This window comes from Sciurus vulgaris, assembly GCF_902686455.1.
Source record: "Sciurus vulgaris genome assembly, chromosome: 8".
NCBI classification, from domain to species: domain Eukaryota; kingdom Metazoa; phylum Chordata; class Mammalia; order Rodentia; family Sciuridae; genus Sciurus; species Sciurus vulgaris.
Window position 1 is genome coordinate 32443182 of NC_136468.1, and position 13502 is coordinate 32456683.

The 13502-nt window shown below is 34.7% G+C and overlaps 1 protein-coding gene across 1 annotated transcript in view; it reads right to left on the bottom strand.

Moving 5' to 3' along the window:
* Positions 1-13502, bottom strand: part of CPED1 (cadherin like and PC-esterase domain containing 1) — a 273570-nt gene that overhangs the window by 155591 nt on the left and 104477 nt on the right. Inside the window, 2 exon segments of the mRNA XM_079152537.1 lie at positions 7061-7229; positions 8523-8637. Coding sequence (XP_079008663.1) covers positions 7061-7229; positions 8523-8637 — 284 coding nt within the window.

Consider the following 13502-nt stretch of genomic DNA (forward strand, 5'->3'; position numbering starts at 1 on the left):
TGTAACTTTATACCTGCTTCCAAAGACATTACTCATTTCTACCCTGGGAATATATGAGCTATCTCACCCAGCATTATCAAAAGCACTGTATAAATATTGACAATGCATGAAGCTAACTTCATTCTGCAACTGTGTAACATATCCAAATTGAATAAGAGATAAGAGATATATACAACTTTTAAAAAGGAACATATAAATAACAACATTCCCCTCTTTGCCCAGGTTCTGCTGGTCTCTGGGTACATTTTCTCATTGCTTTGATGCAAGAGGGAACTGTAGGTACTGGAAATGGAAGAATGGTCCCCACAAAGAGGAGAGCTGGGGATTTAGAGTCACAGTGTGGGCAAGAGCTTGCTTTAACTTGGGTTTCCATCGAATGTGATTCTCACAGATAATGACTTGAGAAATATCTACATCTCTTGGGTTTTAGTCTTTCAATCAAAGTGGCCCCATCCAGAAATGCAAATTATGACATCTGTCTATTGCACACACTGGAAAGCAAGTTATAATTCATTCATCATTGATCTGTGTCATTTATATGTCATTACCAAGTAGAGTGGTCGGCGTACAGCAGATAAAGATAAAGTAGACTCATGCAATTTCTTCACACAATTACATTTTTAAAATGACCTTTGACTGAATTCAACTAAAAGACATTTATCTAGAGATGATTTTATTCCAGGAATCATCTTCATGTAAATTTATATCTGGTATCAAATACTGAATATCAATAAACATAACATCTTCAAAGATGGAATGGCTGGTCAAACAATGGCTTCATTTATGTCTCAACTAGACTAAATAAAGCTTTTGGCAAGTTTTCCTGCCGAAAGTCACAAATCACTTCAGCAATATGGTCTCAAAAGAGTCAGCTATGGTCACAGGTATAAAAAAATCTTCAGACCTCTTAAAAAAGATATTAGTATTTCCTCTCTGTTGGGGAGCTTCTTATTTTGTGTGATTTACAATGAATAAAAATATGCATTTTTGCAGTTAATCTATTTGTATATAAAGACTAACATGGACTCATTTGATTAAAAGTTATAGTTAGAATCATTGTGACTGGATTCTACTCCTGAATTCATGGATATAACTAACATGTTTTGGAATTAAATTGAGCTTTGGAGGCAAGATACTTTTGAATAAAATATTGCTTAAACTTGGATTTACTATATTCACCAAGAAAATAATATTTCCCTGACAATAGCAAATATAGGTGTTTTTCTAATTCAGATCAAAAGATATAGTAATCAAATATTGCATTTGCTATAAGTTTTCTTTCTGTTTTTGCATCCCTCCTCCTCCTTTAAGCTTGAACATCCTTGGGAAACATCTAACACTTTAATTTCAAATATTTTCATTTTAAGAGGATTTTTTTAAAAATTCAGTTTACATAAGATTTATTATTTCTAAGATTTGCATTTCTTGATATTTTCAGCTCTCTCCAAAGCTTTAGCAGATAAAGTATCTCAGCAGCAGACCTAATTGGAAATAAATGAGCTCATAGTTATATCTGTGATTACTTTCATACCTCCTTTAGCTGCCAGAATGTTCTATAAATGGCCACTGATAACCAGTTTAGTGGGCTTGCATCACTGAACAGTGCATAAATCACTACTGATTTAACTAAGTAATTTTGCCTCTGAATTCAGGACTCAGTATGTACACACATGCACACAAATTATGCTTCATGGAATTTAGGAACAGAGTTTAATAACATGCTATTAGGACATGGTTAGTCTTTAAAGTGGGTTTTGGTTTTGTCTTAGCATTGAGAAGTTTATGTATATATATTTTTAACATCTAACAACACCAGAAGGAAGTAGTATTTTGGAGAATGGTTAAGTAACTTAACAAATAAGAATGATCTTATTGTTTTAACAGAAGTTCTTCATTTGAAGGGTAAGAAAATATCCTCTGATTTTCTGAAACCTCTCTGTATCCTCAAGCTTAACTTTAATATAAAAGGAAACAATTGCTGTCTTGCACATAAACCCAGGAATCTGTGCTACTGCCCCTCTGAGAGCAGATAACAGTATTGTCCAGAATAATCAGGCAAGATCTTGAAAAGATAAAACCCAAGGACAGGATGAAAATGACAAAGAACTGCGTGCTTTCCTGTGCTGCAATGGCAGCTTGCATCTGTCCTGCAGACACCACAAAAGCAGGAATCAGAAACAAAACAGGGAATAATGCATGAAAATATGAAGAAAACCAAATCACGATGAGCTTTCTCTCACAATTTATCCTCAGGGTTTTCATAAATAATACTACCACAAAAAGCTTATAATTTATAATTTCTATCAGTCACTTTTACTGGGGTAGGTGAAAAAGCACTTTCATGAGAGAGAGAGAGAGAGAGAGAGAGAGAATGAATATGAATAATTGTTACAATATTACTCAGAATACCTGAGAGCATCAATTTCTTATCAAGATGGTGAGGCTGCATAGGCTTGATAAGAAAAAAATTTCTTATCAAGATGGTGAGACTGAGGGGCATGGATTTGATAACAACAAGACAATAATAATCTTTGTGAAGGGGACTCTGGAAGCAGTTTTGCACTGGTCTAGCCTATAGTGACCTAGAGAAGAAGGACTGGAGGTGGGTGAGGGAGTTGCTGGTGGCTACCTGAGAAAATAAGCTGGAAGAAAGTATTCTAGTCCCCAGAGTTCTCCAGGACAGTCACCACTGCAGACTGTTCCTTCCTTGTTAAGGATGTTGACCCAGGCCCAGGATTCAGGTTGCTGAATTTCTTGGGGCTGAGGTCTTTCTTGCTCAGGTAAAGAGTTGTTGAGATGTGTGGGATGATGACCAGTTACATTTGGCATCTACTTCTCCACCCTGGGCTTGATGGATTTCAATGGAGGGCCATGCTTCCTCCCAGGGCATTTCTTCTGAAGAGGTCAGGGAGTGAAATTCTGACCAGGGACGTTTCCTTGGACTCACCTGCAAGGTCTGGCCTTCTCCAAATACTGCATTGACTGGAATAAATAGTATCTGCAAGACAACTTACGTTCAAAGGACAAAATAGAGAATACATGAAAAGTACTGCTACCTCAAAAAAAGTCAGCAAACTAAATAATACCTATCATGTTACTTAATGGATGGATGAGAAATTTAAGATAAGTATGATTAATCTACTCAGGGAAATAATGGAAGACATTAGCAAAATGAAATATGAAAAATAAGAACAGAGAAAATGCAGTAAGAGATTAATAGGTGTAAATAAAAATGCATGCCATTCTTAAAGGGCATCAGCATATAAGTTATACCTACAATATTAAATAAATTTTAAAAAAGCGATAGATGAGATGGATAGCAGGAAAGAGAGTATAAGGATTTCATGATTCAGATGATAAGATCAAAGAACTGTCCCAGAAGATAAAAACACTTTTAGGGAGCAGATAAAGAGATAGAAAATATATAAGAAAAGTCAAATTATAAAAGAGAATAGAAGTGGATAGACCAAATTCTGAACAAGAGAAGGAAGAAAAAACAGTGAACAAAAATATTTCAAGAATTAATGAAAATGAATTTTCCAAAAGTAAAGATTAAAGATTTCAGGCACAAATTAAAAACACTCAGATAAGAAACAAATACAGGAGGGTAATGCAAACAGGAGAAATGAGGGTGACAAATTCCTTGATAAAGTTTTTTTGTTTGCTATTGAAGAGGAAAAGGACAAAGGAAAATGGGGGGGCAGTGATGAGGATGTCAAAGAGAAATAAAAATTTATTTTGTGCTAAAGGGACTTATAAGAGACCAAAATCCAGAATCTTTAGGAGACAGAGATGAGGGAAAGATAAAGATTTTGAAAAGCTTAAGATATCAGTAAGAGAAAGGAAACACAAGTGGATGTTTGGGCAGGGCATGGCTGCCCATACCTGTAATCCCAGGGACTCTGGAGGCTGAAGTGGGAGGATCACAAGTCCCAGGTCAACCCTGGCAACTTAGCGAGATCCTGTCTCAAACTGAAAATACAAAAAGGACTGCGGGGGCGGTGTTTTCAGTCATAAAGTATGCCTGGGTTCCATCCCAGGACCTCCCTCCCAAAATGTGAGTTTTGAACTGATGGTGATCACCATATATTATAGATATATAACATTTAAACTTAGAAGGTATTTGAACTTTACAGTGAAAAACAGGAAAAGATAGTTTAAAAGAAAACAAAAAGAAAATACACTAAATAAAAGGGTCGCAGAGAAGCAGTAAGTCTTAGGACTTACTGCCCATGTCCTTCTAATGTTGGGACATCCGTCTTCTCCCATCCTCTGATATTTGAGCTCCTCGGGTCTTTGGAATCAGACTGAATTACACTACCAATTTTCCTATTTCCCAGCTTATAGATCATGGAACTTTCTCCTCCATGACTGAATTAGTGAATGCCCAAAATAAACCTCCATATGCAAAATAGGATTTCTTATGTGTAAAATTGTATGCATATTATCTATTATTATACATGTAACATAAAATATATTGGTTCTGTTTCTCTGGAAAACTGTGATTAATACAACATTCTACTTATATTACTCCAAAATATTTAAAAAAAAAAATACAACATTCTTAAGTGTTTATGAGGATGGAGATAAATGTTTACAACCTAGTTATCTTAATCTTGAAAACTACAAAGTAAATAAGAGAAACTTCTCCTGCCGGGCATTAAGACATACCTACACGACCAAGATAATATAAGCAGGTGGATCAAGTGAGACAAAATAGCGGCTCCTTGAACATTTAGGAACTTACACAATAAGCAAGACATTAGATTCATGGTAGAAGGTGAGTTTTTAGTTGGGAGAATTGGTCAGGATATACTTAAAGAAAAATGGATAAAAGATGAACTTTTTTGTATTTTCAGGAAAAATTATAAAGACAATGGAGAAGCATGTCACTGGGATCTAGACATAAGAAAGTATTTCTAAAACTATTCCCTGAAGCACAAGCCATGAAAAAAAATTAATTTGATGGATCAACAACAGACATGTGGATAAAGTTGGCAAGATCCATGACAAGTTGAACGATCTGCAAAAGTATGATGTAACCTCTCATCTGTCAGACTGGCAAAATGAGGACTAGAAAGGGCCAAGTGTTGACCATGCTTTAGGGATATGGAAGCTAATAATGGGATAGAACTGATGTAGGCAATCTGCAAGGCAAGCTGACATCATTTAAATCTATCCAAATGAACCCACAGCCTATCTTCCAGTAATTCACTGCTGAGTATGCATTTGCAAGAAAATCTACACAGTTTCATAATAAGTCATATACAATGACTTTTATATTTGAAACATTATTTAGTTTAACCCCAAATTGGAACAGTTTATCTGTTACCAGAAGAGTAGGTAGACATGCCAAAGTACCGTGAATCAGTGAAAAGATAGCTCTGAAGATGTACAAAGAGCAACATGCATGGTCACTTCTTTAAAATATGTAGCGCTGCATACAAAACTGCTAGAAAAAAGATTTCTAACACAATACGATTTACATAAATTAAAAATATACACACAAAATAAAACGCATATAAGATTATAAACAAAAGCATACACAATAAGCCCTTATGGGGTCCTTCTGAAGGTGAGAATAAGTGCAAAATGCAGATGAAATAGATTAAATAAACAAAAAAAGAGAAGTCTTGTATAGCGTTATAATAGGGATTTTGCTCAATGCTCAAATATTTATTGAATGTATGAATAATATGACATGATTTTAGGAACATAAATCTCATCTCTCTGGGCCTGATTTCCAACTATTACGTTGACCTTGTGAAGTCACAACATTTTATAGGTTAAAAAAGATCTAATTTCTAGTTTCCTATCATTTATCCTAATAACAAGGAAAAATGGAAATAATTAATGATACATAGGTAAATATGAACAGCTACTGTAAAAATTTGCAGGAGATGACATGAAAGAACTCAAATTAGATTCTGCATTAACTGAAAGCCACAGTTGTTGATATAATTGAGAGAGGATAATTGTTTTTAAGACAAAGAAAACAACTTTAAGGACATAAGTCAATACTCTTTCCTTACATGTCAGCTGTTTATTTTATTAATCTATATAACATTTACATCTATTACCACACTGATGTGGTTTTGACAATATTTAAGTAGCCCAATTACAATTTTCATCATTGGAATACTTTTCAGAATTAAATATGCAATTTTGTGTAAGATAAATTATTCTCATTTGTTTTCAGTACTGGAGATTGAACCCAGGAGTAGTTTACCACTGAGTCACATCCCCAGCTCATTTTTATTTTTTATTTTGAAGCAGGGTCTAACTAAGTTGCTGAGGGGTCTTGCTAAGTTACTGAGGCTGGCTTTGAACTTGCAGTCCTATCTGGGCCTCCTGAGTCACTGGGATTACAGGTGTGTGCCACCACACCTGGCTGTAAGATAAATCATGAAAAAGAAATCAAATTCAGTCATTTTTAAAAATATGCTGAACAACCACTTCTGTATAATTAAAAAATCCTTAAATTTTATCAAATATGTTTTCACAAGACCTTATCCATAGGTAAGTTAACTTGAGCTATTGGAGTTATTATTACGTTCTTCCCTGAAAACTTTCTCACTGTCTCTTATAGCATGTCTTGCTATATTTGGCACACCAGAAAGCTGTATTTTTCACTCAGCAAATATTCCATATTGACTGATGTAATGAAATGGGCATCATGCTTTGGATAAAGCAAAAAAACATAAGGGCAAAATTTATATTTTCATTTGTTGCATTGATTATATTTTTCTTGAATAAGTAGAAAGAAAAACCAGAGTACAGCCAAAACCGCTCTGTAATAGGTCAAAGAATTAAACTAAAATAAGATAAGAAAAAAAAAAAAAAGATGTAGCCTTTGTGATTCCCTAGTGAATTAAGCTATTTCCAGTTCATTTTTGAACCAGCACCTATTAAACGAAAATCTCTGCTTGCAGCAATAAAAAGATGCAATCTTTGTTCAAAGGGATTTGATAACCATGAAGGTCGGAGAATAGCAGCCCGACGCACTTTACTTATCCCCCGTGTACTTTGTATGAAATAACAGCTTCAGCAGAGCTTTTACCTTGACAGTGAAACGTTTTTTCTTTGGTGGACTCCACACCGTGCCAGTTGAATGAATGAATGCACGCAAAGGGGTTAGAGATGTCACCAGTACATATGCTTTAAGAATCACAGATAGATCCTCAGCTCTAAAGATTGTTTCTTGGGGAGCAAGGACTGTTGTTTGATTCCTACAAAATAAAACAAGATCGTTAACACCCATAATTTAGGGTTGAGTACGTAATGTGTACCTTGCCTAAAAGCTTTGTAAACCCCTTCCGTTGGACTCAGCCATCAGTGTGTGGGTTTCCTTAATTAGCTTCACCACCAGGGGGTGCACAGGTAAGGAGAGAAGAGATCAAATTGGTGAGCTCACCACTGCAGATTTAATCAAAAGTTGCTTAAAAAGAAAAGAAGGTAGGAATATAGATTTAATAATTTCTAAAAATTAAATTCGTCACTCTACCCATGACCTCATATTCATGGTACTATCATAACATAAGTGATAAAACTGACAATCTAGGAATAGTGAAACGCTTACTTGAAAGGCCCTCTTCTGCTACTGTGTACTTTTGCTTTTTATTTTCCTCTCCATAAAAAGTGTCAAGTTTTTCAGTAGTGGAAAGGCCACCATCAAAAAGACAAAGTAACTCTTCCCACTAGTTCAATTCTGCTCTTCATCCCTGATAATAAAAGGTCAATTGAAAGAATGAAATATTCAGAAGACACTTCAGTATACAGAGGAAAAAATCACACTAGTTTAATGTTTTGTGATAAAACACATATGTTTTCATCAAAAGGTATCAAAATGTATAGCTAGTTGTTTTCCTCATCATGCTTCTCTAATCTCCGTTTGATCAATAAAGAGATTGTGCTTCTTAACTTTTGAAATCTAGGTAAGCATAAGATGTATTCATTTTTCAATAAATTCCATTAACTACGGAAATACTACTTAATAATTACAAAATTAAATTATAAAATTTATTCACATCTTGGATAAAATAATTAAAATCCTTTATTTTCTCTACATTCTAAAGTGCCTTCCTAGAGGTACCCTGGACAATTTGATACCTTATAGATTATCTCTTAGATACTGGAAGCCATTAAAAAATAATTTAATAAATAGGAAAAATGCATTCAGTCATATTAATAAGAGAAGGCAATGTAATCTGAGTATATAAGAGAAGTTAAAATTTTATAGTTTCACATTGTCAAGGTTTTAAATTCAATTTACATTAATGTAACTTACCAGATAAAAGTCCAGTTTAACCAAATGTTTATTCTATAGCACGAGAAATTTAAATTTGTCTAGAAGAAAAGTCAATGACATTCTTTAAGAAGGGACCCCGGAAAATTTATGTAACAGAATCTAATAATTCAAAGATTCAACCTGCCTCCACATCCCTCTGGGCTACTTTCTTGTCTCCTGAATGCTTGCTGAATAGAACAATTCAAGGCAATCAGCTTACAGCTGTTCACGTTACCTGTCCCATGGCTTCCACATATGTGACTTCGCTGTTTTTAAAAGATGACTTGAAGTACTTGGCTGTTGTATTCCCTGATCCAGACACACCGAGGGACTCACTGGAAGTTGCAATTCTGGAAAAATTCAAAAGAGCAGAAGACAGTCATTCTATGATTCCTTTTGGAATTGCTTCCAAAATAGAGGATGCTGCGTTAAGTAGGGTCCATGGGAGATATGTGACCATTTCTCCTTACATTCTGAATTCAAGCTGGATCTATGAAGTATGAATGCATGCTCAGAGAGGACTTTGTTTCATAGCTTGTTCTTTTACCATGGACTAGGAAAACAATTGCAATAACTGATTTCAAATTCTCTTGCTCAGAAGTGGAGATACGTTTGATGTCTCTCATTGTCCAAACCCATGCTGACCTAGCTTCCCTGCAGCTAAGGTGTGGACTTGCAGTATGAGGAAGGTGGCCGGAGGAGCTGAATTTTGTTTGCAGTGTGACTATTTCATAGAAAACTTGAATTGATTTCCTGACAACACAATGCTTCATAGGCTAAAGTTTGTCATGCTACATGACCTTGGAAACCTCAACAGTCCTTAATTGCTTTGTAAATATTAATTATTGGATTTTTGAGTATGCGAAAACAAAGAAGAATAACTTACTTAAGAACACTCAAATTTATATGTTCAAAAAATAAAAGTATTGCATATACTTATTTAGAAACCTCAAATTTTACAGAAAGCTCTCAAGTAAAAAGAAAAATCATCTTCCAGTCCATTGCCATGGAGGAATACTCTCCACCAAAAACCAGTGCTTACATATTAATTTTTAAATTTAGATAAGCACAATGGTTCACCTGCATTTGTTTCTTCAACACGTAAATTGATGTAATTGATATAAGCATCAGCATATCCAAAACTATGTAACAAAAATTATCCAGATGAGATCTCATGGCCTATTTCTGACATTTTCCCATTAATCCCCTGTGGAATTCTTTCATATCAGTACATGTAGAATTACTCCATACTCACCTCTTATTTGGCTTAGGGTGTTCCATTGAATGAATGTACATTTGACTTACCCATTCTTCTTTCGTTGTGTTTTTAGATTATTTTTGTAATGTTTTTCTTTTGCTATTTCAAAAACACTGTGATGAACATTACTTTGATGAACTTTCACAAGTTGATCTACAGGCAAATTTTCTGGGCATATGTAATTGCCAGTTCAATGAGTAACTGCATTGTATATTTGTTAGACATTACCAAATTGCCTTCCAAAAAGATTGCTCCAATTTCCACTCTCTCCCAGAGTGATGAGAGTTTGTGTTCTTCACTCACAGGTCACAGTGCTTTATTTTTGAATCAAATAATTTATCTATCTCTCAAAGTGGAACATAGCCTTTAAATTATTTTCCCCCTTGTGCACATTTCATCAATACTAACATAGTCTAATTTAAAACACTTCACACGCTTAAGTAAAAGTCAGCAGAAGTCAAGCTGTTCAATGTATTCCCATATCTCGTTATTTAGCACAGTGGGATCTTGCTCAAAAAACAATAACTTATTTGTAAGCCTTCCCTATTAATGAAGATGTAATAAATCATAATAAAGAAAATATTAAAACTGCTTTGTTTTTGAAGGTGACAAATGAAGAGCCATTAAGATAATTTCTTTTCGTAAGAATCACAACTTTTTAGAAAATTTAATGTTTATATAACCTTTATATTTGCATAAAGAAAATAAAGACTCTTAATTAAAATTTCACTAACTAGACTTATTTCTTTAGAAATTATTACTAATTACTTTTGCCAGAAATAATTACTTTTGCCAGAACAGTCTATTTGTAGCCTTCTTTGGTATAATATGAGAATGGTGCAATGTACTCTGATTTCTCTTGAACCTTGCTACAAGGAAGCACAACATGGATTTGAAGCCCAATCACAGCTGACTTTCAAGAAGTCACATATATTCACAAGGATAGCATTTCACCAGAGCAGCACCTCGATGGCTTGAAGGAAGTAATCAACAAAATATGACAAAAGAATGAACAATTTTATGTTTCGTTTGTCTGGTTTAGCTCAAGTCGAGAAGCCCATGATAGGAAGTCAAAGAAATTCAGTTCAGGAATTGCCAAGAATAAGTCAGATTTCCACAACAACCCCTGAAACTGTGACTGAACAATACAACTGAATATAGATTAAAATAACTATCCTTATTTGCTTATTTATACTACATCAATAAATTTTAGATTTCCCGTTTTGTTATCCTAGGCTTGGTGGTGGTTATATTTTACGATTCTTTTTTAAAAAAATAACTTTGGCATTAGTTATTCCTTCACATCTAAAACTATCCCCACTCCATTTGATTATGGAAGTAAACTCCATTGATATCTAAAGTCACGATAAGTGTATTTTATGGAATTTAATAAATAATTATGGAAGGATCCTGGATTATTATTTAATAGAATCAAATATTTGTCTAGAGGCACTCTCTTCTATCTTTTATTTGACCTGTCCACCAAAGCCTCTCTCAATAGGCCATTCCAATTCACTTTTTTTCCTGTCACTGTCCCCTTTTCCCTGACCCATTGACACACTCCAAGAACCTACAAATCTTCTACAAATGATGCTCAAATTAGCTTCTTTTCTTGGACAGAATTTGGGAACTGATGCTGTAGGACACAGATCATCTTCCAAGTAGCTTCCCTCATTAACACATACATCTTTAGGAAGCAATTAAATGTGAGGGGCCTAGCATGCATCTTTCTGGCTTTCCTGCCCCATAGTATGAAGACTGAATGTATAATAGATTCAGATGTGAAATACCACATGGTGAATAGGGCTGAACTTTTATTTATTGCCTACTCTTGGCTTATTTCAGAGAGCACTGAAGCCTGTAACTTCACTGATTGCCTAGAGTAAAAAATGAACAATTTGTTAAGGATGCATGAAGACTGCTTTTCATGCCTTTTAAAATCTAGCTTGCTATGTACTGAGTGCCTGCTGACTGGTGCAGTTACATGAAAAGGAAGATAGAAACAAAACTAAAACACCTGGATTACTGGTTCCATTCTTGCCAATCAACACTTAACAGGCTTTTGACATTGTTAAGGAGCTTTCTAGAATCCAGAATGTTATTCCCATGAATCTTCTAAACCTTCCACATCACTGAACACAATGTTGATGCATAATAGATGCTCAGTCAATGTTTGTTCTAGCAATAAACTAGTTCTTGGAAGTTAATCCAACCTGTGGTTAGAAACCAAAAAGTTATTCTAGTGAATTCAAAATATTTTCTTTGGTTACTTATTCTTCTTGTTTCTTTGGTTACTTCTTCCTCTTATATATAATTGTATATACCACAGGAAAAAACTAAACACTTGTACTAGCAAAGATTAGTTGTCAATTTTATAATGCATCTGATTTAATGTTTTGCCCCATAGCTAATAATTAATATGAAAATAATAGTAAAAGAATAATTCTATTTCACAAATATTTGAATATTGCCTTGAATTTCATACTAAGAAACTAAATTTAGCCAGTGTTTTCTTATTTCAAAATGTCTAATAATATCAAAGGCCTTAATTAATAATTAACAATTAGTTTTTAGAATAGCAGTATAAATAAGCACTGTTTATAAGTACCTTGTTATTCCTGCCTAGAGGGCTTGAATAAGTACAAAGCTTACAGGTATAAACACTATTCAAACATAACTTCAGAACATATATGCAGAGAAAATATAACTTGCTTACAGGTATACAAAGGAGTACAAAGGAGTACAAAGTTTACAGGTATAAACACTATTCAAATATAACTTCAGAACATACATGCAGAGCAAATATAACTTTACATATACACAAACTGAAGATTTATCCAGGAATAATTTGATCATAGATATGAAAAAGCCACCAAGCAAGAGCTATGGCTACCACTAGAGGAATACAGGTCCTTCAAAGCCAGAGTTTGACAGGAAAGGAGGTAGGGAGTAAATATCCCCAACTTGTCTTCTCCTAAGCTTGATTTCTTTTAGAGTCAGAGGACAAGGGGTTCATACTGATGCAGTCTATGCAGGATAGCCTCCTGAGAAGGGCAAATCTGGAAGGGCAAATGGAGAATATCCAGTACAAACATGATTCTAGGAAAACATGAGTTTGGGCTCTAATTTACTCCTTATTGGTCACATGTCCCAGAGAAACAAGTGTGTGTGTGTGTGTACACATAGAGCATTTGTGGCAACAAAAGTTCTGCCACTTTCTAGAGAGAACAAATACCTTTTCCTCTCTATCTATTTCCTTCCTTGTATGATGATAAAAAAGCACAGCAGCAAAGCACCTGGGATGCTGAACAACTATGGCCTGAAGGAATAACTAGTTGATGTCTAGGGTAATTTACAAGTCTAATTTTCTGTGACCCCCAGGTACAAAGGAATCATTCTTAATATATGTTATTATGACTTAATGGAGAAGATAATAGTGTACTCCAATTTCTTCTTACCCAGATAACCAGAGATGTATTCACTGATATATGCACTGACCATAGAAAAAGGGATATAGAAATAGAAATGATGAGCAAGCCAAATGCTGAGAAGCTTTACTAGAGTTGTACATGTCCATTTATTGTTCAGACACAGGATATGTGTGTAATGTGGGAGGGGATTGGTTTTCTCTCTCACCTCAATGTGGTGTTCCTTAGATTGGCATGCTCTAACAATACCCAGGAAGCCCTGGGAAGCAGGCATGAATCAACATTTCAAAGATCACTTATCTAAGATCTAGATACCTCATAATGACAAAGATTCCTGGGACCATGAGAGCACATGAAACCACAGAAGAGAGGGTTACCAACAGATAGCAAAAAGAAAGGTTGCCTTTTACAAGGACATCCTAGAAGGGTTGAACTTTCGGGTCAAAGTTCCATTTGTTTCACCAGAAAGACTTAATGTGGGTTTGAGAAGATGTGGGCAAAAAAAACCAATAAAATCGATGTTCTTTTA